Below are 25,523 nucleotides of genomic sequence, written 5' to 3' on the forward strand. Positions count from 1 at the left end.
ACAGGGGGATACTGGACTTGGGAGAAGAAATAGTAAACCGAGAGAGAGAGAGAGAGAGTGTAAATGCAGAGGAAAGAGAGAAAGAGACCGAGAGAGTGAGTAAATTGCTGGGGAGCGAGAGAGTGAGTTGTCTGCTCACGGTTCCCCTCTCTCCATCATTAACCATGGTCTCTCTTTATGCACAGACAGCTATGCTTCATCCCTGATGTCCGAAGGGAAGGAGCCATCACAGGAGGATAGGCCTGAGGGCGATGATGGTGTACCCCACACCCAACCAACAGAGCAGGTAACGGCTCCTTTATACCCGTCTGTAACCCCTGCGGTGTGACCACTATAGCCTCGCCAGCACCCTGTACCCCTCTCAGAACCAACGGGAGAGAGAGAGAGGGAGAGAGAGGCCTCAACTCTCTCTGGTCAGCCCATTGTCCATCAGGATCTCTCTCGTGTGATTAACCAGACACAGCGAGACCCATGAACAGACACCAGCCAGTCTGAACTGACGGGACACGCATCCATCAAATCCCTGCAGTGTGGAAACAGGCCCTTTGGCCCAACCAGTCCAGTCCAACCCTCTGAGGAGTAACCCATCCACACCCATTCCCCTACTGCTATTGCTCCACATTGACCCTGACTAACACACCTTAGTCCTGCACATCCCTGGGGCACTATGGGGAATTTACACGGTCGGATCCCACCCTAACCTGCACATCCCTGGGCACTATGGGGAATTTAGCACGGCCAATCCCACCCTAACCTGCACATCCCTGGTCTCTATGGTTAATTTAGCATGGCCAATCCACCCTAACCTGCACATCCCTGGGGCACTATGGGTAATTTAGCACGGCCAATCCCACCCTACCCTGCACATCCCTGGGCACTATGGGCAATTTAGCACGGCCAATCCCACCCTACCCTGCACATCCCTGGGCACTATGGGTAATTTAGCAAGGCCAGTCCACTGTAACCTGCACATCCCTGGGCACTATGGGTAAGGTAGCACGGCCAATCCACCCTAACCTGCACATCTCTGGGCACTATGGGTAATTTAGCATGGCCAATCCCACCCTAACATGTACATCTCTGGGCACTATGGGTAATTTAGCACGGCCAATCCACCCTAACCTGCACATCCCTGGGCACTATGGGTAATTTAGCACGGCCAATCCACCCGAACCTGCACATCCCTGGGGCACTATGGGTAATTTAGCACGGCCAATCCCACCCTAACCTGCACATCCCTGGGGCACTATGGGTAATTTAGCACGGCCAATCCACCCTAACCTGCCCATCTTTGGACTGTGGGAGGTAACCCACACAGACACTGGGAGAATGTGCAAACTTGCACACAGACAGACAGTCGCTCTGAGGGTGGAATCGAACCCAGATCCTTGGTGCCGTGTGGCAGTGGCACTAACCGTTGAGCCCACCTTGTCGCCCCGAATCGCGGAGGTTTTCTGAAGGGGCATGTTTGTTCATCGTGGTGTGTAAAAGGCGGGTGGTTCAGGGATGGGAAGGTCCCGGGAAATCAAAGTATCCCAGTATGAGTCTAGTCTTTCTGTTAACTGCAGAGGCTTAACAGGGAATTGCCAGGGTCGGAGGGTGTGAGTCCAGGGAGAGGCTGGGCCTGTTTTCACTGGAGCATCGGAGGCTGATGGGTGACCTTATAGAGGGGTTATAAAATCACGAGGGGGAATGGATAGGGTAAATAGACACGGTCTTTTCCCCCTGGAGTGGGGGAGCCCAGAACTAGAGGGGTTATAAAATCACGAGGGGGAATGGATAGGGTAAATAGACACGGTCTTTTCCTTCTGGGGTGGGGGAGCCCCTAACTAGGGGGTTATAAAATCACGAGGGGGACATGGATAGGGTAAATAGACAAGGTCTTTTCCCCCTGGGGTGGGGGAGCCCAGAACTAGAGGGTTATAAAATCACGGGGGGGACACGGATAGGGTAAATAGACAAGGTCTTTTCCCCCTGGGGTGGGGGGAGCCCAGAACTAGAGGGTTATAAAATCACGGGGGGGGACATGGATAGGGTAAATAGACAAGGTCTTTTCCCCCTGGGGTGGGGGAGCCCAGAACTAGAGGGTTATAAAATCACGGGGGGGACACGGATAGGGTAAATAGACAAGGTCTTTTCCCCCTGGGGTGGGGGAGCCCAGAACTAGAGGGTTATAAAATCACGGGGGGGACATGGATAGGGTAAATAGACAAGGTCTTTTCCCCCTGGGGTGGGGGAGCCCAGAACTAGAGGGTTATAAAATCACGAGGGGGGACATGGATAGGGTAAATAGACAAGGTCTTTTCCCCCTGGGGTGGGGGAGCCCAGAACTAGAGGGTTATAAAATCACGGGGGGGGGGGGGGACATGGATAGGGTAAATAGACAAGGTCTTTTCCCCCCTGGGGTGGGGGAGCCCAGAACTAGAGGGTTATAAAATCACGGGGGGGACATGGATAGGGTAAATAGACAAGGTCTTTTCCCCCCTGGGGTGGGGGAGCCCAGAACTAGAGGGTTATAAAATCACGAGGGGGACATGGATAGGGTAAATAGACAAGGTCTTTTCCCCCTGGGGTGGGGGAGCCCAGAACTAGAGGGTTATAAAATCACGGGGGGGACATGGATAGGGTAAATAGACAAGGTCTTTTCCCCCTGGGGTGGGGGAGCCCAGAACTAGAGGGTTATAAAATCACGAGGGGGGACATGGATAGGGTAAATAGACAAGGTCTTTTCCCCCTGGGGTGGGGGAGCCCAGAACTAGAGGGTTATAAAATCACGGGGGGGACATGGATAGGGTAAATAGACAAGGTCTTTTCCCCCTGGGGTGGGGGGGGGTCTCCTTGTGGGAATCAGGTTGGCGAACAGAGGGAGCCGGACAGTGGCTGTCGCTCTGGGCCATGCCTTGTGTTCAGCTCCAGGTGTTGGGAACTCCCTCTCCCGTCCTGCCGCAGCTAACCCCTGTCTTTCGTTGTCTGCTCTCTGACCCCCCCCCTGCCCCCCGCCCTTCTCCCCCTCTCCCCCCACCCTGATCTCACGGAAACCAAAGGAAGAGGAGGAGGGGTCTGCAGCGATCACGAGGGAGCCGCGGAAGACCGAGGAGGAAGGAGGCCATGACTCGGAGGAAGAGGAGGTGTTGCCCAGAGACGGGACGGGGGGCGCGAGAGGGTGCCAGAATCCCCAAGCCGCGGGCAGTCGGCCCCCGCCCTCTCCCTCCCGCTCCACCTCCTCCCCCCCACCGTCACCCCCCAGGCCCAGAGCTGCCCCGGCCAAGCTGCAGCGGAGCCTCCATGGAGCTGGGCCCACCGCCCCCCAGTCCCAGGGAGAGGAGTGTCCCCCCGAACGCAGGAGGTGGTCCGGGGGGCGTGAGCACAGCAGGTCAGCTGCTGCCCCCTCCGATCGCTGCCAGGGGGGAGCGCAAGACTCGCCGAGCCGAGATCAGGCCCCGAGCTCCCGTCCCCCGGTCTCTGAGGGACGGGCCCCATCCCCTGCAGGGAGAGCCAGGGAACCCCTGGGAGGTGCGACCGGCAGTGACCCGGCACTGTCTGCATTGCCCCAGACACACAAGGGGGACGCAGAGACGGAGAAACCCCACCCCGTCAAGGATCAGACACCATCTGCACTGCCCCAGACACACAAGGGGGACAGAGAGACGGAGAAATCCCCGGAGGTTAAGGAGCAGACACCATCTACACTGCCCCAGACACACAAGGGGGATGCAGAGACAGAGAAATCCCAGGAAGTTAAGCAGCAGACAGCGTCTAGTCCTGGCCAGACAGATAACAGGGACAGAGAGCCGGAGAAATCCCAGGAGGTTAAGGAGCAGACACCGTCTGCACTAACTCAGACAGGCAGTGGGGACAGAGAGCCGGAGAAATCCCAGACAGTTAAGGAGCAGACAGCGTCTAGTCCTGGCCAGACAGATAACAGGGACAGAGAGCCGGAGAAATCCCAGACAGTTAGGGAGCAGACAGCGTCCGGTCCTGGCCAGACAGATAAGGGGGACAGAGAGCCGGAGAAATCCCAGACAGTTAGGGAGCAGACAGCGTCCGGTCCTGGCCAGACAGATAAGGGGGACAGAGAGCCGGAGAAATCCCAGACGGTTAGGGAGCAGACAGCGTCCGGTCCTGGCCAGACAGATAAGGGGGACAGAGAGCCGGAGAAATCCCAGACAGTTAAGGAGCAGACAGCGTCTGGTCCTGGCCAGACAGATAAGGGGGACAGAGAGCCGGAGAAATCCCAGACGGTTAAGGAGCAGACAGCGTCTGCCCACAGCCAGGGTGGGGAAGTCCAGTCTGTGTCTGTGTCTGCCCCATCAGCAGCTGCGGGTAAGGCCGTGTCCGAGGGGAATCCCCGTCCTGAGGATCACTCACTGAGCCAGGAGCGGACCCTCACTAACCTCCCTGAGGCCGGGCAGTGCCCACAGACCCCCTCAGAACGGGCACAGAAGGCCAGTGAGCGATGCCAAGGGGAGAGCGTTACCTCACGTCCCACCTGCAGCTCCAGGGGGAGAGCGCACTCCTCCTCATCTTCATCCTCCAGCTCCTCGTCCAGCTCCAATTCCCGCTGCAGGACAAGCTCCTCATCCAGTGAGCCCAAGGTAGGTGCCTGTGCTGGGACACTCCGTCAGTTAGGGGAGTGGGGGGGGTGGAAAACCATCTCACCGCCTGATCTCTCCGTGTGGGAGCCCTCTGGCCCCCTGACCTCACCGTGTGGGCACCCTCTGACCCCCTGACCTCACTGTGTGAGGGGGAGGTGTGTATCTCTGACCCCCTGACCTCTCCGTGTGGGCACCCTCTGACCCCCTGACCTCACTGTGTGAGGGGGAGGTGTGTATCTCTGACCCCCTGACCTCTCCGTGTGGGGGGGGGTGTGTATCTCTGACCCCCTGACCTCTCCGTGTGGGGAGGGGTGTGTGTATCTCTGACCCCCTGACCTCTCCGTGTGGGCGCCCTCTGACCCCCTGACCTCACTGTGTGAGGGGGAGGTGTGTATCTCTGACCCCCTGACCTCTCCGTGTGGGGGGGTGTGTGTATCTCTGACCCCCTGACCTCTCAGTGTGTGTGGGGGGGGGTGTGTGTATCTCTGACCCCCTGACCTCACCGTGTGGGGGGAGTGTGTGTATCTCTGACCCCCTGACCTCTCCGTGTGGGGGGGTGTGTGTATCTCTGACCCCCTGACCTCTCCGTGTGGGGGGGGGGGGGTGTGTATCTCTGATCCCCTGACCTCTCTGTGGGGGGGGGTTGTGTATCTCTGACCCCCTGACCTCTCCGTGTGGGGAGGGGTGTGTGTATCTCTGACCCCCTGACCTCTCCGTGTGGGCGCCCTCTGACCCCCTGACCTCTCCGTGTGGGGGGGTGTGTGTATCTCTGACCCCCTGACCTCTCCGTGTGGGTGGGTGTGTGCATCTCTGACTGCCTGACCTCTCCGTGTGGGCGCCCTCTGACTCCCGACCTCTCCGTGTGGGCGCCCTCTGACTCCCGACCTCTCCGTGTGGGCGCCCTCTGACTCCCGACCTCTCCGTGTGGGCGCCTTCTGACCCCCTGACCTCTCCGTGTGGGCACCCTCTGACCCCCTGACCTCTCCGTGTGGGCACCCTCTGACCCCCTGACCTCTCCGCGTGGGGAGGGGTGTGCGTATCTCTGACCCCCTGACCTCTCCGTGTGGGGGGTGTGTGTGTATCTCTCATCCCCTGACCTCTCCGTGTGGGGAGGGGTGTGTGTATCTCTGACCCCTGACCTCTCCATGTGGGCGCCCTCTGACCCCCTGACCTCTCTGTGTGGGCGCCCTCTGACCCCCTGACCTCTCCGTGTGGGGGGAGGTGTGTATCTCTGACCCCCTGACCTCTCCGTGTGGGCACCCTCTGACCCCCTGACCTCACCGTGTGTGCGCCCTCTGACCCCCTGACCTCTCCGTGTGGGCGCCGTCTGACCTCCTGACCTCTCCGCATGGGGAGGGGAGTGTGTATCTCTGACCCCCTGACCTCTCCCTGTGGTGGGAGTGTGAGTATCTCTGACCCCCTGACCTCTCCGTGTGGGCGCCCTCTGACCCCCTGACCTCTCCGCATGGGGAGGGGTGTGAGTATCTCTGACCCCCTGACCTCACCGTGTGGGGGGTGTGTGTGTGTATCTCTGACCCCCTGACCTCTCCGCGTGTGTGGGGGGAGTGTGTGTATCTCTGACCCCCTGACCTCTCCGTGTGGGGGGTGTGTGTGTATCTCTGACCCCCTGACCTCTCCGCGTGTGTAGGGGGAGAGGTATGTGTATCTCTGACCCCCTGACCTCTCCGTGTGGGGGTGTGTGTGTGTATCTCTGACCCCCTGACCTCTCCGCGTGTGTGGGGGGGAGTGTGTGTATCTCTGACCCCCTGACCTCTCCGTGTGGGGGTGTGTGTGTGTATCTCTGACCCCCTGACCTCTCCGTGTGTGTGGGGGGAGAGGTATGTGTATCTCTGACCCCCTGACCTCTCCGTGTGGGGGGTGTGTGTGTATCTCTGACCCCCTGACCTCTCTGTGTGGGGAGGGGTGTGTGTGTATCTCTGACCCCCTGACCTCTCCGCGTGTGTGGGGGGAGTGTGTGTATCTCTGACCCCCTGACCTCTCCGCGTGTGTGGGGGGAGTGTGTGTATCTCTGACCCCCTGACCTCTCCGTGTGGGGGGGGGTGTGTATCTCTGACCCCTGACCTCTCCGTGTGGGGAGGGGTGTGTGTATCTCTGACCCCCTGACCTCTCCGTGTGGGCGCCCTCTGACCCCCTGACCTCACTGTGTGAGGGGGAGGTGTGTATCTCTGACCCCCTGACCTCTCCGTGTGGGCACCCTCTGACCCCTCCGTGTGTGGGGTGTGTGTGTATCTCTGACCCCCTGACCTCTCCGTGTGTGGGGTGTGTGTGTATCTCTGACCCCCTGACCTCTCTGTGTGGGGGGGTGTGTGTATCTCTGACCCCCTGACCTCTCCGTGTGGGCACCCTCTGACCCCCTGATTTCTCCGTGTGGGCGCCCTCTGACCCCCTGACCTCTCCGTGTGGGGGGAGGTGTGTATCTCTGACCCCCTGACCTCTCCGTGTGGGCACCCTCTGACCCCCTGACCTCTCCGTGTGGGGAGGGATGTGAGTATCTCTGACCCCCTGACCTCTCCGTGTGGGCACCCTCTGACCCCCTGACCTCTCCGTGTGGGGAGGGATGTGTGTATCTCTGACCCCCTGACCTCTCCATGTGGGGGTTGTGTGTGTATCTCTGACCCCCTGACCTCTCCGCATGGGGAGTGGTGTGTGTATCTCTGACCCCCTGACCTCTCCGTGTGGGTGGGGGGTGTATCTCTGACCCCCTGACCTCTCCGTGTGGTGGGGGGTGTATCTCTGACCCCCTGACCTCTCCGTGTGGTGGGGGGTGTATCTCTGACCCCCTGACCTCTCCGTGTGGGCACCCTCTGACCCCCTGAACTCTCCGTGTGGGGGTTGTGTGTGTATCTCTGACCCCCTAACTCTCCGCATGGGGAGTGGTGTGTGTATCTCTGACCCCCTGACCTCTCCGTGTGGGTGGGGGGTGTATCTCTGACCCCCTGACCTCTCCGTGTGGGTGGGTGGTGTATCTCTGACCCCCTGACCTCTCCGTGTGGGGAGGTGTGTGTGTATCTCTGACCCCCTGACCTCTCCGTGTGGGCACCCTCTGACCCCCTGACCTCTCCGTGTGGGGGGGGGTGTGTGTGTATCTCTGACCCCCTGACCTCTCCGTGTGGTGGGGGGTGTATCTCTGACCCCCTGACCTCTCTGTGTGTGGGGGGGTGTATCTCTGACCCCCTGACCTCTCTGTGTGGGGGGGGAGGTGTGTGTATCTCTGACCCCCTGACCTCTCCATGTGGGGTGTGTGTGTATCTCTGACCCCCTGACCTCTCCGTGTGGGGGGAGTGTGTGTATCTCTGACCCCCTGACCTCTCCGTGTGGGGTGTGTGTGTATCTCTGACCCCCTGACCTCTCCGTGTGGGGTGTGTGTGTATCTCTGACCCCCTGACCTCTCCGTGTGGGGAGGGGTGTGTGTATCTCTGACCCCCTGACCTCTCCATGTGGGGTGTGTGTGTATCTCTGACCCCCTGACCTCTCCGTGTGGGTGGGTGGTGTATCTCTGACCCCCTGACCTCTCTGTGGGGGGGGGGGGTGTGTGTGTATCTCTGACCCCCTGACCTCTCTGTGGGGGGGGGTGTGTGTGTATCTCTGACCCCCTGACCTCTCCGTGTGGGGGGGGGTGTGTGTGTATCTCTGACCCCCTGACCTCTCTGTGTGGGGGTGTGTGTGTATCTCTGACCCCCTGACCTCTCTGTGGGGGGGGCGGTGTGTGTGTATCTCTGACCCCCTGACCTCTCCGTGTGGGGGTGTGTGTGTGTATCTCTGACCCCCTGACCTCTCTGTGGGGGGGTGTGTGTATCTCTGACCCCCTGACCTCTCCGTGTGGGGGTGTGTGTGTGTATCTCTGACCCCCTGACCTCTCCGTGTGGGGGGGAGGTGTGTGTATCTCTGACCCCCTGACCTCTCCATGTGGGGTGTGTGTGTATCTCTGACCCCCTGACCTCTCCGTGTGGGTGGGTGGTGTATCTCTGACCCCCTGACCTCTCTGTGGGGGGGGGTGTGTGTGTATCTCTGACCCCCTGACCTCTCTGTGGGGGGGGGTGTGTGTGTATCTCTGACCCCCTGACCTCTCTGTGTGGGGGGGGGGTGTGTGTGTATCTCTGACCCCCTGACCTCTCCGTGTGGGGGGCGGTGTGTGTGTATCTCTGACCCCCTGACCTCTCCGTGTGGGGGGGGGAGGTGTGTGTATCTCTGACCCCCTGACCTCTCCGTGTGGGTGGGTGTGTGTGTATCTCTTACCCCCTGACCTCTCCGTGTGGTGGGGGGTGTATCTCTGACCCCCTGACCTCTCCGTGTGGTGGGGGGAGGTGTGTATCTCTTACCCCCTGACCTCTCTGTGTGGGGGGGGGTGTATCTCTGACCCCCTGACCTCTCCGTGTGGTGGGGGGAGGTGTGTATCTCTTACCCCCTGACCTCTCTGTGTGGGGGGGGGTGTATCTCTGACCCCCTGACCTCTCCGTGTGGTGGGGGGTGTATCTCTGACCCCCTGACCTCTCTGTGGGGGGGGGTGTGTGTGTATCTCTGACCCCCTGACCTCTCCGTGTGTGTGGGGTGTGTGTGTATCTCTGACCCCCTGACCTCTCCGTGTGGGGGGGGAGGTGTGTGTATCTCTGACCCCCTGACCTCTCTGTGGGGGGGGGTGTGTGTGTATCTCTGACCCCCTGACTTCTCCGTGTGGGGGGGGGGGGTGTGTGTATCTCTGACCCCCTGACCTCTCCGTGTGGTGGGGGGTGTATCTCTGACCCCCTGACCTCTCCGTGTGGTGGGGGGAGGTGTGTGTATCTCTGACCCCCTGACCTCTCTGTGTGGGGGGGGAGGTGTGTGTATCTCTGACCCCCTGACCTCTCTGTGTGGGGGGCGGTGTGTGTGTATCTCTGACCCCCTGACCTCTCCGTGTGGGGGGGGAGGTGTGTGTATCTCTGACCCCCTGACCTCTCCATGTGGGGTGTGTGTGTATCTCTGACCCCCTGACCTCTCCGTGTGGGTGGGTGGTGTATCTCTGACCCCCTGACCTCTCCATGTGGGGGGGGAGGTGTGTGTATCTCTGACCCCCTGACCTCTCCGTGTGGGGGGCGGTGTGTGTGTATCTCTGACCCCCTGACCTCTCCGTGTGGGTGGGGAGGTGTGTGTATCTCTGACCCCCTGACCTCTCCGTGTGGGGGGAGTGTGTGTATCTCTGACCCCCTGACCTCTCCGTGTGGGGGGGGAGGTGTGTGTATCTCTGACCCCCTGACCTCTCCGTGTGGGGGGAGTGTGTGTATCTCTGACCCCCTGACCTCTCTGTGTGTGGGGGGGTGTATCTCTGACCCCCTGACCTCTCTGTGTGGGGGGGGGAGGTGTGTGTATCTCTGACCCCCTGACCTCTCCGTGTGGGGGGCGGTGTGTGTGTATCTCTGACCCCCTGACCTCTCCGTGTGGGGGGCGGTGTGTGTGTATCTCTGACCCCCTGACCTCTCCATGTGGGGTGTGTGTGTATCTCTGACCCCCTGACCTCTCTGTGTGTGGGGGGGTGTATCTCTGACCCCCTGACCTCTCTGTGTGGGGGGGGAGGTGTGTGTATCTCTGACCCCCTGACCTCTCCGTGTGGGGGGCGGTGTGTGTGTATCTCTGACCCCCTGACCTCTCCGTGTGGGGGGCGGTGTGTGTGTATCTCTGACCCCCTGACCTCTCCATGTGGGGTGTGTGTGTATCTCTGACCCCCTGACCTCTCCGTGTGGGTGGGTGGTGTATCTCTGACCCCCTGACCTCTCTGTGGGGGGGGGGGTGTGAGTGTATCTCTGACCCCCTGACCTCTCCGTGTGTGTGGGGTGTGTGTGTATCTCTGACCCCCCTGCCCTCTCTGTGTGGGGGTACCCTCCGGCCTCCTGTTGCGGGGGGGGGGGTAAATGGGGTAGGAATGCTCTCAGCCCGCGTGCCGACTCTGTGAATGGGGAGCGTCTCTCTCCCAGAGGTGGGGTAACAGGTTGTATTTGTGTGTTCCTCAGTCCCCGAGTCCAGAACGACACACAGCCTCCCACAGAGACAGTAGTGAGACCTGGCGCTCAGCACCTGCAGGACACTACAAACCAGACCCTGAGAATGTGCGATCGAACAGCTCCCGGAGTGGACGGAAGCAGAAGGAATCCAGCTCCCCTCTAACTGAGCCCCCTGCAGGGAAACGGCACAGATCATTACCTCTGGAGGGGACAGAGGTACGCAGGGTCAGCGCTGAGGGAGTGGACGCTGTGTGAGGGTCAGCGCTGAGGGAGTGGGCGCTGTGTGAGGGTCAGGGCTGAGGGAGTGGGCACTGTCGGAGGGTCAGGGCTGAGGGAGCGGGTGCTGTGTGAGGGTCAGGGCTGAGGGAGTGGGCACTGTGGGAGGATCAGTGCTGAGGGAGTGGGCCCTGTCGGAGGGTCAGTGCTGAGGGAGTGGGCACTGTGGGAGGGTCAGTGCTGAGGGAGTGGGCCCTGTCGGAGGGTCAGTGCTGAGGGAGGGCCGCACTGTCGGAGGGTCAGTCCTGAGGGAGTGGGCCCTGTCGGGAGGGTCAGTGCTGAGGGAGTGGGCACTGTGGGAGGATCAGTGCTGAGGGAGTGGGCCCTGTCGGAGGGTCAGTGCTGAGGGAGTGGGCACTGTGGGAGGGTCAGTGCTGAGGGAGTGGGCATGTCCGAGGGTGAGTGCTGAGGGAGTGGGCCCTGTCGGAGGGTCAGTGTTGAGGGAGTGGGCCCTGTCGGAGGGTCAGTGTTGAGGGAGTGGGCACTGTGGGAGGATCAGTGCTGAGGGAGTGGGCACTGTCGGAGGGTCAGTGCTGAGGGAGTGGGCACTGTGGGAGGGTCAGTGCTGAGGGAGTGGGCATGTCCGAGGGTGAGTGCTGAGCGAGGGCCGCACTGTCAGAGGGTCAGTGCTGAGCGAGGGCCGCACTGTCGTAGGGTCAGTGCTGAAGGAGTGGGCACTGTCGGAGGGTCAGTGCTGAGGGAGCGCCGCACTGTCGGAGGGTCAGTGCTGAGGGAGTGGACACTGTCAGAGGGTCAGTGCTGAGGGAGTACCGCACTGTCGGAGGGTCAGTGCTGAGGGAGTGCAGCACTGTCGGAGGGTTAGTGCTGAGGGAGTGGGCACTGTCGGAGGGTCAGTGCTGAGGGAGTGGGCACTGTCGGAGGGTCAGTGCTGAGGGAGTGCCGCACTGTCGGAGGGTCAGTGCTGAGGGAGTGCCGCACTGTCGGAGGATCAGTGCTGAGGGAGTGGGCACTGTCGGAGGGTCAGCGCTGAGGGAGTGGGTCCTGTCGGAGGATCAGTGCTGAGGGAGTGGGCACTGTCGGAGGGTCAGCGCTGAGGGAGTGGGCCCTGTCGGAGGATCAGTGCTGAGGGAGTGGGCCCTGTCGGAGGATCAGTGCTGAGGGAGTGGGCCCTGTCGGAGGGTCAGTGCTGAGGGAGTGGGCCCTGTCGGAGGGTCAGTGCTGAGGGAGTGGGTACTGTCGGAGGGTCAGTGCTGAGGGAGTGGGTACTGTCGGAGGGTCAGTGCTGAGGGAGTGGGCACTGTCGGAGGGTCAGTGCTGAGCGAGGGCCGCACTGTCGGAGGGTCGGTGCTGAAGAAGTGGGCACTGTCGGAGGGTCAGTGCTGAGGGAGCGCCGCACTGTCGGAGGGTCAGTGCTGAGGGAGTACCGCACTGTCGGAGGGTCAGTGCTGAGGGAGTGCCGCACTGTCGGAGGGTCATTGCTGAGGGAGTGGGCACTGTCAGAGGGTCAGTGCTGAGGGAGTGCCGCACTGTCGGAGGGTCAGTGCTGAGGGAGTGGGCACTGTCGGAGGGTCAGTGCTGAGGGAGGGGGCACTGTCGGAGGGTCAGTGCTGAGGGAGGGGGCACTGTCGGAGGGTCAGCGCTGAGGGAGTGGGCCCTGTCGGAGGATCAGCGCTGAGGGAGTGGGCCCTGTCGGAGGGTCAGTGCTGAGGGAGTGGGCCCTGTCGGAGGGTCAGTGCTGAGGGAGTGGGCACTGTGTGAGGGTCAGGGCTGAGGGAGTGCCGCACTGTCGGAGGGTCAGTGCTGAGGGAGTGGGCACTGTCGGAGGGTCAGTGCTGAGGGAGTGCCGCACTGTCGGAGGGTCAGTGCTGAGGGAGTGCCGCACTGTCGGAGGATCAGTGCTGAGGGAGTGGGCACTGTCGGAGGGTCAGCGCTGAGGGAGTGGGCCCTGTCGGAGGATCAGTGCTGAGGGAGTGGGCACTGTCGGAGGGTCAGCGCTGAGGGAGTGGGCCCTGTCGGAGGATCAGTGCTGAGGGAGTTGGCCCTGTCGGAGGATCAGTGCTGAGGGAGTGGGCCCTGTCGGAGGGTCAGTGCTGAGGGAGTGGGCCCTGTCGGAGGGTCAGTGCTGAGGGAGTGGGCCCTGTCGGAGGGTCAGTGCTGAGGGAGTGGGTACTGTCGGAGGGTCAGTGCTGAGGGAGGGCCGCACTGTCGGAGGGTCAGTGCTGAGCGAGGGCCGCACTGTCGGAGGGTCGGTGCTGAAGGAGTGGGCACTGTCGGAGGGTCAGTGCTGAGGGAGCGCCGCACTGTCGGAGGGTCAGTGCTGAGGGAGTACCGCACTGTCGGAGGGTCAGTGCTGAGGGAGTGCCGCACTGTCGGAGGGTCATTGCTGAGGGAGTGGGCACTGTCGGAGGGTCAGTGCTGAGGGAGGGGGCACTGTCGGAGGGTCAGTGCTGAGGGAGGGGGCACTGTCAGAGGGTCAGCGCTGAGGGAGTGGGCCCTGTCGGAGGATCAGCGCTGAGGGAGTGGGCCCTGTCGGAGGGTCAGTGCTGAGGGAGTGGGCCCTGTCGAAGGGTCAGTGCTGAGGGAGTGGGCACTGTCGGAGGGTCAGTGCTGAGGGAGTGGGCACTGTGTGAGGGTCAGGGCTGAGGGAGTGGGCGCTGTGTGAGGGTCAGGGCTGAGGGAGTGGGCACTGTGTGAGGGTCAGGGCTGAGGAAGTGGGCACTGTCGGAGGGTCAGTGCTGAGGGAGTGGGCCCTGTCGGAGGGTCAGTGCTGAGGGAGTGGGCACTGTGTGAGGGTCAGGGCTGAGGGAGTGGGCGCTGTGTGAGGGTCAGGGCTGAGGGAGTGGGCACTGTGGGAGGATCAGTGCTGAGGGAGTGGGCACTGTCGGAGGGTCAGTGCTGAGGGAGTGCCGCACTGTCGGAGGGTCAGTGCTGAGGGAGTGGGCACTGTCGGAGGGTCAGTGCTGAGGGAGTGGGCATGTCCGAGGGTGAGTGCTGAGCGAGGGCCGCACTGTCGGAGGGTCAGTGCTGAGGGAGTGGGCAGTCTCGGAGGGTCGGTGCTGAGGGAGTGGGCCATGTCGGAGGGTCAGTGCTGAGGGAGGGCCGCACCCTCGGAGGGTCGGTGCTGAGGGAGGGCCGCACTGTCAGTGGGCTGCCTCACCTGAGTGTCCATTATGTTTAGGGGGAGATGGTAATTGGGAGAGTGGTGCTGGAGACAGACAGTGCGGTGGAACCCGTCGATCAGAGGCAGCCGTTGATGCAGGAGCCACTCAGCCATGCCCCTGGGTGAGTGAATTCTCGGGTGGGGAGGGCTGGGGCATGCACGTCTCTCCTCAGCCTTGTAACCGCAGCATCAGTGAGGAGGCAGTGGGCTCCAGCGGGGGAGAACGGGTGCACTGGGTCAGCCTCTGGGCCTTGGCTCTGGCAGGCTCCTGCCCTTTGTGGGTGATCTGCCTGACTTGCTGCGTCTTGTGAAGGTTGATGCACACTGTTTGAGCTCCTTGTAATCCTGTGCTGCTACGGGGCTCTCGCTGCGGTGTGGTTCTTGTACTGTCACCATCCTCGTCGGTTGTGAGGTTTGACCAGTCAGGTCCCAGAGGGAGCGTTGCAGAGATAGATCCTCTGTGTTTTTATCGTGATTCGGTTTCCCTGCATGTCAGACACTATGTGAACCTACAAGCGGCAGTCGGTATACATTCACTGAAGGATTAGTCCAGTACAAAAGGACGTCACTGTCTGCTAACACCCTATTGAAATGGTTATTGTCGAAAACAGAAACGTGCCTGTCTTTTACCTCAACAATAACCTGACAGATACTCAACTCTCACTGTAAAGTAAGCCCTGTTCACAGCTTCAGATCGCTCGTCAGGAATGGATTTGGTTTTCGGTTTGACAAAGCTCTTTGTTCACTCGATAACTTGTGGTAATTTCATGTGAATATCTCTTCCTCAAGGCCTTGAGGAGACCACCAGTGGTGCTGGCAGGTACGTTAATTCATGCAGAGAGTCCGAGTCTTAGAGACGTACAGCATGGAAACAGACCCTTCGGTCCAACTCGTCCATGCTGACCCAGATATCCCAACCCAATCTAGTCCCACCTGCCAGCACCCGGCCCATATCCCTCCAAACCCTTCCTATTCATATACCCATCCAAATGCCTCTTAAATGTTGCAATTGTACCAGCCTCCACCATATCCTCTGGCAGCTCATTCCGCACACACACCACCCTCTGTGTGAAAAAGTTGCCCCTCGGGTCCCTTTCCCCTCTCACCCTAAACCTACGGCCCTCTAACTCCAGACTCCCCCACCCCAGGGGGGATAAGATTTTGTCTATTTACCCTATCCATGTCCCCCCCGTGATTTTATAACCCCTCTATAAGGTCACCCCTCACCCTCCGACACTACGGGGAAAACAGCCCCAGCCTGTTCAGCCTCTCCCTGTAGCTCACACCCTCCAACCCTGACAACATCCTTGTCAATCTTTTCTCAACCCTTTCAAGTTTCACAACATCTTTCCGATAGGAAGGAGACCAGAATTACACACAATATTCCAACAGTGCCCTAACCAATGTCCTGTCCAGCCCCAACATGACCCTCCCAACTCCCTGTACTCAATACTCTGACCAATAAAGGAGACCAGACCAAACACTGCCTTCACTCTCCTATCGACCTGTGACTCCACTTTCAAGGAGCTATGAACCTACACTCCAAGGTCTCTTTGTTCAGTAACACTCCCTCGGACCTTCCCATTAAGTGGATAAGTCCTGCTAAGGTTTACTTTCCCAAAATGCAGCCCCTCCCATTGATCTGAATTAAACTCCATCTGCCCCTTCTCAGCCCATTGGCCCATCTGGGCCAGATCCTGTTGTGTTTTACACAATGCATTCCCTTGTCACAACTGAAAATGTGATTTTGCAGATTTTCTCTTCGTAACGTCTCAACCTGGAACTACCTTCTGCTGCTCCCTTTGATCAAAACCCAACGTGACTTTGGGGATTGGGACAGGGCTATGGGGAGAGAGAGCGGGGGGCAGTGGGATTAGTTTGGGGATCGATACAGGGCTATGGGGAGAGAGAGCGGGGGGCAGTGGGATTAGTTTGGGGATCGGTACAGGGCTATGGGGAGAGAGAGCGGGGGGCAGTGGGATTAGTTTGGGGATCGATACAGGGCTATGGGGAGAGAGAGCGGGGGGCAGTGGGATTAGTTTGGGGATCGATACAGGGCTATGGGGAGAGAGAGCGGGGGGCAGTGGGATTAGTTTGGGGATTGGGACAGGGCTATGGGGAGAGAGAGCGGGGGGCAGTGGGATCAGTTTAGGGATCGGTACAGGGCTATGGGGAGAGAGAGAGCGGGGGGGGGCAGTGGGATTAGTTTGGGGATCGATACAGGGCTATGGGGAGAGAGAGAGCGGGGGGGGGCAGTGGGATTAGTTTGGGGATCGATACAGGGCTATGGGGAGAGAGAGAGAGAGAGCGGGGGGACAGTGGGATTAGTTTGGGGATTGGGACAGGGCTATGGGGAGAGAGAGCGGGGGGCAGTGGGATCAGTTTAGGGATCGGTACAGGGCTATAGGGAGAGAGAGAGCCGGGGGGGGCAGTGGGATTAGTTTGGGGATCGATACAGGGCTATGGGGAGAGAGAGAGCGGGGGGGGGCAGTGGGATTAGTTTGGGGATTGATACAGGGCTATGGGGAGAGAGAGAGGGGGGACAGTGGGATTAGTTTGGGGATTGGGACAGGGCTATGGGGAGAGAGAGAGGGGGGACAGTGGGATTAGTTTGGGGATTGGGACAGGGCTATGGGGAGAGAGAGCGGGGGGCAGTGGGATTAGTTTAGGGATCGGTACAGGGCTATGGGGAGAGAGAGAGCGGGGGGGGGCAGTGGGATTAGTTTAGGGATCGGTACAGGGCTATAGGGAGAGAGAGAGCGGGGGGACAGTGGGATTAGTTTGGGGATCGATACAGGGCTATGGGGAGAGAGAGAGAGAGAGAGGGGGGCAGTGGGATTAGTTTGGGGATCGATACAGGGCTATGGGGAGGGAGAGAGCGGGGGGACAGTGGGATTAGTTTGGGGATCGATACAGGGCTATAGGGAGAGAGAGAGGGGGGGGCAGTGGGATTAGTTTGGGGATCGATACAGGGCTATGGGGAGAGAGAGCGGGGGGCAGTGGGATCAGTTTAGGGATCGGTACAGGGCTATAGGGAGAGAGAGAGGGGGGGGCAGTGGGATTAGTTTGGGGATCGATACAGGGCTATGGGGAGAGAGAGAGAGCGGGGGGACAGTGGGATTAGTTTGGGGATTGATACAGGGCTATAGGGAGAGAGAGAGCGGGGGGACAGTGGGATTAGTTTGGGGATTGGTACAGGGCTATGGGGAGAGAGAGCGTGGGGCAGTGGGATTAGTTTGGGGATCGATACAGGGCTACAGGGAGAGAGATAGAGCGGGGGGGCAGTGGGATTAGTTTGGGGATCGATACAGGGCTATGGGGAGAGAGAGAGAGAGAGAGAGGGGGGCAGTGGGATTAGTTTGGGGATCGATACAGGGCTATGGGGAGGGAGAGAGCGGGGGGACAGTGGGATTAGTTTGGGGATCGATACAGGGCTATGGGGAGAGAGAGAGAGGGGGGGGACAGTGGGATTAGTTTGGGGACCGATACAGGGCTATGGGGAGAGAGAGCGGGGGGCAGTGGGATTAGTTTGGGGACCGATACAGGGCTATGGGGAGAGAGAGCGGGGGGCAGTGGGATTAGTTTGGGGATCGATACTGGGCTATGGGGAGAGAGAGAGCGGGGGGCAGTGGGATTAGTTTGGGGATCGATACAGGGCTATGGGGAGAGAGAGCAGGGGGGGCTGTGGGATTAGTTTGGGGATCGATACAGGGCTATGGGGAGAGAGAGCGGGGGGCAGTGAGATTAGTTTGGGGATTGGTACAGGGCTATGGGGAGAGAGAGAGCGGGGGGCAGTGGGATTAGTTTGGGGAACGATACAGGGCTATGGGGAGAGAGAGAGAGCGGGGGGCAGTGGGATTAGTTTGGGGATTGGTACAGGGCTATGGGGAGAGAGAGCGGGGGACAGTGGGATTAGTTTGGGGATTGGTACAGGGCTATGGGGAGAGAGAGAGAGCAGGGGGCAGTGGGATTAGTTTGGGGATCGATACAGGGCTATGGGGAGAGAGAGAGAGCAGTGGGATTAGTTTGGGGATTGGTACAGGGCTATGGGGAGAGAGAGCGGGGGTGCAGTGGGATTAGTTTGGGGATCGATAAAGGTCTATGGGGAGAGAGAGCGGGGGGCAGTGGGATTAGTTTGGGGATCGATACAGGGCTATGGGGAGAGAGAGCGGGGGGCAGTGGGATTAGTTTGGGGATCGATACAGGGCTATGGGGAGAGAGAGAGCGGGGGGGGCAGTGGGATTAGTTTGGGGATTGATACAGGGCTATGGGGAGAGAGAGCGGGGGGCAGTGGGATTAGTTTGGGGATCGATACAGGGCTATGGGGAGAGAGAGAGAGTGGGGACAGTGGGATTAGTTTGGGGATTGACACAGGGCTATGGGGAGAGAGAGCGGGGGGACAGTGGGATTAGTTTGGGGATCGATACAGGGCTATGGGGAGAGGGAGAGGGGGGACAGTGGGATTAGTTTGGGGATCGATACAGGGCTATGGGGAGAGAGAGAGAGCGGGGGGACAGTGGGATTAGTTTGGGGATCGATACAGGGCTATGGGGAGAGAGAGAGAGGGGGGGGACAGTGGGATTAGTTTGGGGACCGATACAGGGCTATGGGGAGAGAGAGCGGGGGGCAGTGGGATTAGTTTGGGGATCGATACTGGGCTATGGGGAGAGAGAGAGCGGGGGGCAGTGGGATTAGTTTGGGGATCGATACAGGGCTATGGGGAGAGAGAGCGGGGGGCAGTGAGATTAGTTTGGGGATTGGTACAGGGCTATGGGGAGAGAGAGAGCGGGGGGCAGTGGGATTAGTTTGGGGAACGATACAGGGCTATGGGGAGAGAGAGAGAGCGGGGGGCAGTGGGATTAGTTTGGGGATTGGTACAGGGCTATGGGGAGAGAGAGCGGGGGACAGTGGGATTAGTTTGGGGATTGGTACAGGGCTATGGGGAGAGAGAGAGAGCAGGGGGCAGTGGGATTAGTTTGGGGATCGATACAGGGCTATGGGGAGAGAGAGAGAGCAGTGGGATTAGTTTGGGGATCGATACAGGGCTATGGGGAGAGAGAGAGCGGGGGTGCAGTGGGATTAGTTTGGGGATCGATAAAGGTCTATGGGGAGAGAGAGCGGGGGGCAGTGGGATTAGTTTGGGGATCGATACAGGGCTATGGGGAGAGAGAGCGGGGGGCAGTGGGATTAGTTTGGGGATCGATACAGGGCTATGGGGAGAGAGAGAGCGGGGGGGCAGTGGGATTAGTTTGGGGATTGATACAGGGCTATGGGGAGAGAGAGCGGGGGGCAGTGGGATTAGTTTGGGGATCGATACAGGGCTATGGGGAGAGAGAGAGAGTGGGGACAGTGGGATTAGTTTGGGGATTGACACAGGGCTATGGGGAGAGAGAGCGGGGGGACAGTGGGATTAGTTTGGGGATCGATACAGGGCTATGGGGAGAGGGAGAGGGGGGACAGTGGGATTAGTTTGGGGATCGATACAGGGCTATGGGGAGAGAGAGAGAGCGGGGGGACAGTGGGATTAGTTTGGGGATCGATACAGGGCTATGGGGAGAGAGAGAGAGAGGGGGGACAGTGGGATTAGTTTGGGGACCGATACAGGGCTATGGGGAGAGAGAGCGGGGGGCAGTGGGATTAGTTTGGGGACCGATACAGGGCTATGGGGAGAGAGAGCGGGGGGCAGTGGGATTAGTTTGGGGATCGATACTGGGCTATGGGGAGAGAGAGAGCGGGGGGCAGTGGGATTAGTTTGGGGATCGATACAGCGCTATGGGGAGAGAGAGAGCGGGGGGCAGTGGGATTAGTTTGGGGATCGATACAGGGCTATGGGGAGAGAGAGCAGGGGGGGCTGTGGGATTAGTTTGGGGATCGATACAGGGCTATGGGGAGAGAGAGCGGGGGGCAGTGAGATTAGTTTGGGGATTGGTACAGGGCTATGGGGAGAGAGAGAGCGGGGGGCAGTGGGATTAGTTTGGGGACCGATGCAGGGCCGTGGGGAGAGAGAGAGCGGGGGGCAGTGGGATTAGTTTGGGGATTGGTACAGGGCTATGGGGAGAGAGAGCGGGGGGACAGTGGGATTAGTTTGGGGATTGGTACAGGGCTATGGGGAGAGAGAGCGGGGGGGGCAGTGGGATTAGTTTGGGGGTTGGTACAGGACTATGGGGAGAGAGAGAGCAGGAGGCAGTGGGATTAGTTTGGGGATCGATACAGGGCTATGGGGAGAGAGAGCGGGGGGACAGTGGGATTAGTTTGGGGATCGGCACAGGGCTATTGTGAGAGGGAGTGGGGCAGTGGGATTAGTTTGGGGAACGATACAGTGCTATGGGGAGAGAGAGAGTGGGGGGACAGTGGGATTAGTTCGGGGATCAATACAGGGCTATGGGGAGAGAGAGCGGGGGGGACAGTGGGATTAGTTTGGGGACTGATACAGGGCTATGGGGAGAGAGCGTGGGGGGCAGTGGGATTAGTTTGGGGATCGATACAGGGCTATGGGGAGAGAGAGAGAGTGGGGACAGTGGGATTAGTTTGGGGATTGACACAGGGCTATGGGGAGAGAGAGCGGGGGGACAGTGGGATTAGTTTGGGGATCGATACAGGGCTATGGGGAGAGGGAGAGGGGGGACAGTGGGATTAGTTTGGGGATCGATACAGGGCTATGGGGAGAGAGAGAGAGCGGGGGGACAGTGGGATTAGTTTGGGGATCGATACAGGGCTATGGGGAGAGAGAGAGAGAGGGGGGACAGTGGGATTAGTTTGGGGACCGATACAGGGCTATGGGGAGAGAGAGCGGGGGGCAGTGGGATTAGTTTGGGGACCGATACAGGGCTATGGGGAGAGAGAGCGGGGGGCAGTGGGATTAGTTTGGGGATCGATACTGGGCTATGGGGAGAGAGAGAGCGGGGGGCAGTGGGATTAGTTTGGGGATCGATACAGCGCTATGGGGAGAGAGAGAGCGGGGGGCAGTGGGATTAGTTTGGGGATCGATACAGGGCTATGGGGAGAGAGAGCAGGGGGGGCTGTGGGATTAGTTTGGGGATCGATACAGGGCTATGGGGAGAGAGAGCGGGGGGCAGTGAGATTAGTTTGGGGATTGGTACAGGGCTATGGGGAGAGAGAGAGCGGGGGGCAGTGGGATTAGTTTGGGGACCGATGCAGGGCCGTGGGGAGAGAGAGAGCGGGGGGCAGTGGGATTAGTTTGGGGATTGGTACAGGGCTATGGGGAGAGAGAGCGAGGGGACAGTGGGATTAGTTTGGGGATTGGTACAGGGCTATGGGGAGAGAGAGCGGGGGGGGCAGTGGGATTAGTTTGGGGGTTGGTACAGGACTATGGGGAGAGAGAGAGCAGGAGGCAGTGGGATTAGTTTGGGGATCGATACAGGGCTATGGGGAGAGAGAGCGGGGGGACAGTGGGATTAGTTTGGGGATTGGTACAGGGCTATGGGGAGAGAGAGAGAGCGGGGGGACAGTGGGATTAGTTCGGGGATCAATACAGGGCTATGGGGAGAGAGAGCGGGGGGGACAGTGGGATTAGTTTGGGGACTGATACAGGGCTATGGGGAGAGAGCGTGGGGGGCAGTGGGATTAGTTTGGGGATTGGTACAGGGCTATGGGGAGAGAGAGAGGGGCAGTGGGATTAGTTTGGGGATCGATACAGGGCTATGGGGAGAGGGAGTGGGGCAGTGGGATTAGTTTGGGGATCGATATAGGGCTATGGGGAGAGAGAGCGGGGGGACAGTGGGATTAGTTTGGGGATCGATACAGGGCTATGGGGAGAGAGAGAGAGCGGGGGGACAGTGGGATTAGTTTGGGGATTGATACAGGGCTATGGGGAGAGAGAGAGCAGGGGGCAGTGGGATTAGTTTGGGGATGGATACAGGGCTACAGGGAGAGAGATAGAGCGGGGGGGCAGTGGGATTAGTTTGGGGATTGGTACAGGGCTATGGGGAGAGAGAGAGAGCGGAGGGCAGTGGGATTAGTTTGGGGATTTGTACAGGGCAATGGGGAGAGAGAGAGAGAGAGAGAGAGGGGGACAGTGGGATTAGTTTGGGGATCGATACAGGGCTATGGGGAGAGAGAGCAGGGGGCAGTGGGATTAGTTTGGGGATCGATACAGGGCTATGGGGAGAGAGAGCAGGGGGCAGTGGGATTAGTTTGGGGATCGATACAGGGCTATGGGGAGAGAGAGAGCAGGGGGACAGTGGGATTAGTTTGGGGATCGATACAGGGCTATGGGGAGAGAGAGAGGGGCAGTGGGATTAGTTTGGGGATCGATACAGGGCTATGGGGAGAGAGAGAGCGGGGGGACAGTGGGATTAGTTTGGGGATCGATACAGGGCTATGGGGAGAGAGAGAGCGGGGGACAGTGGGATTAGTTTGGGGATCGATACAGGGCTATGGGGAGAGAGAGCAGGGGGCAGTGGGATTAGTTTGCGGATTGGTACAGGGCTATGGGGAGAGAGAGAGCAGGGGGCAGTGGGATTAGTTTGGGGATCGATACAGGGCTATGGGGAGAGAGAGAGCAGGGGGACAGTGGGATTAGTTTGGGGATCGATACAGGGCTATGGGGAGAGAGAGAGGGGCAGTGGGATTAGTTTGGGGATCGATACAGGGCTATGGGGAGAGAGAGAGCGGGGGGACAGTGGGATTAGTTTGGGGATCGATACAGGGCTATGGGGAGAGAGAGAGAGGGGACAGTGGGATTAGTTTGGGGATCGATACAGGGCTATGGGGAGAGAGAGAGCGGGGGACAGTGGGATTAGTTTGGGGATCGATACAGGGCTATGGGGAGAGAGAGAGCGGGGGGCAGTGGGATTAGTTTGGGGATTGGTACAGGGCTATGGGGAGAGAGAGAGCGGGGGGCAGTGGGATTAGTTTGGGGATCGATACAGGGCTATGGGGAGAGAGAGAGGGGCAGTGGGATTAGTTTGGGGATCGATACAGGGCTATGGGGAGAGGGAGTGGGGCAGTGGGATTAGTTTGGGGATCGATACAGGGCTATGGGGAGAGAGAGCGGGGGGCAGTGGGATTAGTTTGGGGACCGATACAGGGCTATGGGGAGAGAGAGTGGGGGGCAGTGGGATTAGATTGGGGATTGATACAGGGCTATGGGGAGAGAGAGAGCGGGGGGGCAGTGGGATTAGTTTGGGGATCGATACAGGGCTATGGGGAGAGAGAGCGGGGGGGGCTGTGGGATTAGTTTGGGGATCGATACAGGGCTATGGGGAGAGAGAGCGGGGGGACAGTGGGATTAGTTTGGGGTACGATACAGGACTATGGGGAGAGGGAGAGAGCAGGGGGCAGTGAGATTAGTTTGGGGATTGGTACAGGGCTATGGGGAGAGAGAGAGCGGGGGGCAGTGGGATTAGTTTGGGGACCGATGCAGGGCCGTGGGGAGAGAGAGAGCAGGGGGCAGTGGGATTAGTTTGGGGATTGGTACAGGACTATGGGGAGAGAGAGAGCGGGGGGGCAGTGGGATTATTTTGGGGATTGGTACAGGGCTATGGGGAGAGAGAGCGGGGGGGCAGTGGGATTAGTTTGGGGGTTGGTACAGGACTATGGGGAGAGAGAGAGCAGGAGGCAGTGGGATTAGTTTGGGGATCGATACAGGGCTATGGGGAGAGAGAGCGGGGGGACAGTGGGATTAGTTTGGGGATCGATACAGGGCTATGGGGAGAGAGAGCAGGGGGACAGTGGGATTAGTTTGGGGATTGACACAGGGCTATGGGGAGAGAGAGAGAGTGGGGGACAGTGGGATTAGTTTGGGGATCGGCACAGGGCTATTGTGAGAGGGAGTGGGGCAGTGGGATTAGTTTGGGGATCGATACAGGGCTATGGGGAGAGAGAGAGTGGGGGGACAGTGGGATTAGCTCGGGGATCGATACAGGGCTATGGGTAGAGAGAGCGGGGGGGCGGTGGGATTAGTTTGGGGATTGGTACAGGGCTATGGGGAGAGAGAGAGAGGGGGGACAGTGGGATTAGTTTGGGGATTGGTACAGGGCTATGGGGAGAGAGAGAGCGGGGGGACAGTGGGATTAGTTTGGGGATCGATACAGGGCTATGGGGAGAGAGAGAGAGCGGGGGGACAGTGGGATTAGTTTGGGGATTGGTACAGGGCTATGGGGAGAGAGAGAGAGCGGAGGGCAGTGGGATTAGTTTGGGGATCGATACAGGGCTATGGGGAGAGAGAGAGCGGGGGGCAGTGGGATTAGTTTGGGGATGGATACAGGGCTATGGGGAGAGAGAGAGAGCGGGGGGCAGTGGGATTAGTTTGGGGATTGGTACAGGTCTATGGGGAGAGATAGAGCGGGGGGACAGTGGGATTAGTTTGGGGATCGATACAGGTCTATGGGGAGAGAGAGAGCGGGGGGACAGTGGGATTAGTTTGGGGATCGATACAGGGCTATGGGGAGAGAGAGAGAGCGGAAGGCAGTGGGATTAGTTTGGGGATCAGTACAGGGCTATGGGGAGGGAGAGAGTGGGGGACAGTGGGATTAGTTTGGGGACCGATACAGGGCTATGGGGAGAGAGAGCAGGGGGCAGTGGGATTAGTTTGGGGATTGGTACAGGGCTATGGGGAGAGAGCGGGGGGACAGTGGGATTATTTTGGGGATTGGTACAGGGCTATGGGGAGAGAGAGAGAGCGCGGGGGGACAGTGGGATTAGTTTGGGGATCGATACAGGGCTATGGGGAGAGAGAGAGTGGGGGGCAGTGTGATTAGTTTGGGGATCGATACAGGGCTATGGGGAGAGGGAGTGGGGGACAGTGGGATTAGTTTGGGGATTGGTACAGGGCTATGGGGAGAGAGAGAGAGCGCGGGGGGACAGTGGGATTAGTTTGGGGATCGATACAGGGCTATGGGGAGAGAGAGAGAGCGGGGGGACAGTGGGATTAGTTTGGGGATTGGTACAGGGCTATGGGGAGAGAGAGAGCAGGGGGCAGTGGGATTAGTTTGGGGATTGGTACAGGGCTATGGGGAGAGAGAGAGCGGGGGGACAGTGGGATTAGTTTGGGGATCAATACAGGGCTATGGGGAGAGAGAGAGAGCGGGGGGGCAGTGGGATTAGTTTGGGGATCGATACAGGGCTATGGGGAGAGAGAGAGAGAGAGTGGGGGACAGTGGGATTAGTTTGGGGATTGGTACAGGGCTATGGGGAGAGAGAGAGAGCGGGGGGCAGTGGGATTAGTTTGGGGACTGATACAGGGCTATGGGGAGAGAGAGAGCGGGAGGCAGTGGGATTAGTTTGGGGATCGATACAGGGCTATGGGGAGAGAGAGCGGGGGGCAGTGGGATTAGTTTGGGGATTGGTACAGGGCTATGGGGAGAGAGAGTGGGGCAGTGGGATTAGTTTGGGGATTGATACAGGGCTATGGGGAGAGAGAGCAGGGGGCAGTGGGATTAGTTTGGGGACTGATACAGGGCTATGGGGAGAGAGAGAGCGGGAGGCAGTGGGATTAGTTTGGGGATCGATACAGGGCTTTGGGGAGAGAGAGAGAGCGGGGGGACAGTGGGATTAGTTTGGGGATCGATACATGGC

At 59.6% G+C, this 25,523-nt stretch overlaps 1 protein-coding gene across 1 annotated transcript in view; it reads left to right on the forward strand.

Moving 5' to 3' along the window:
• Positions 1-14,126, forward strand: part of LOC140460833 (uncharacterized) — a 41,034-nt gene extending 26,908 nt beyond the window's left edge. The window contains exons 5-8 of the mRNA XM_072555489.1: positions 186-286; positions 3,045-4,595; positions 10,598-10,804; positions 14,004-14,126. Of these exons, the coding sequence (XP_072411590.1) occupies positions 186-286; positions 3,045-4,595; positions 10,598-10,804; positions 14,004-14,111 (1,967 nt within the window). The 3' untranslated portion in view covers positions 14,112-14,126. The remainder of the gene's footprint in view (positions 1-185; positions 287-3,044; positions 4,596-10,597; positions 10,805-14,003) is intronic.
• The last annotated feature ends 11,397 nt before the right edge of the window (positions 14,127-25,523 follow it).

The sequence above is a fragment of the Chiloscyllium punctatum genome, chromosome 36 (assembly GCF_047496795.1).
Source record: "Chiloscyllium punctatum isolate Juve2018m chromosome 36, sChiPun1.3, whole genome shotgun sequence".
NCBI lineage: Eukaryota > Metazoa > Chordata > Chondrichthyes > Orectolobiformes > Hemiscylliidae > Chiloscyllium > Chiloscyllium punctatum.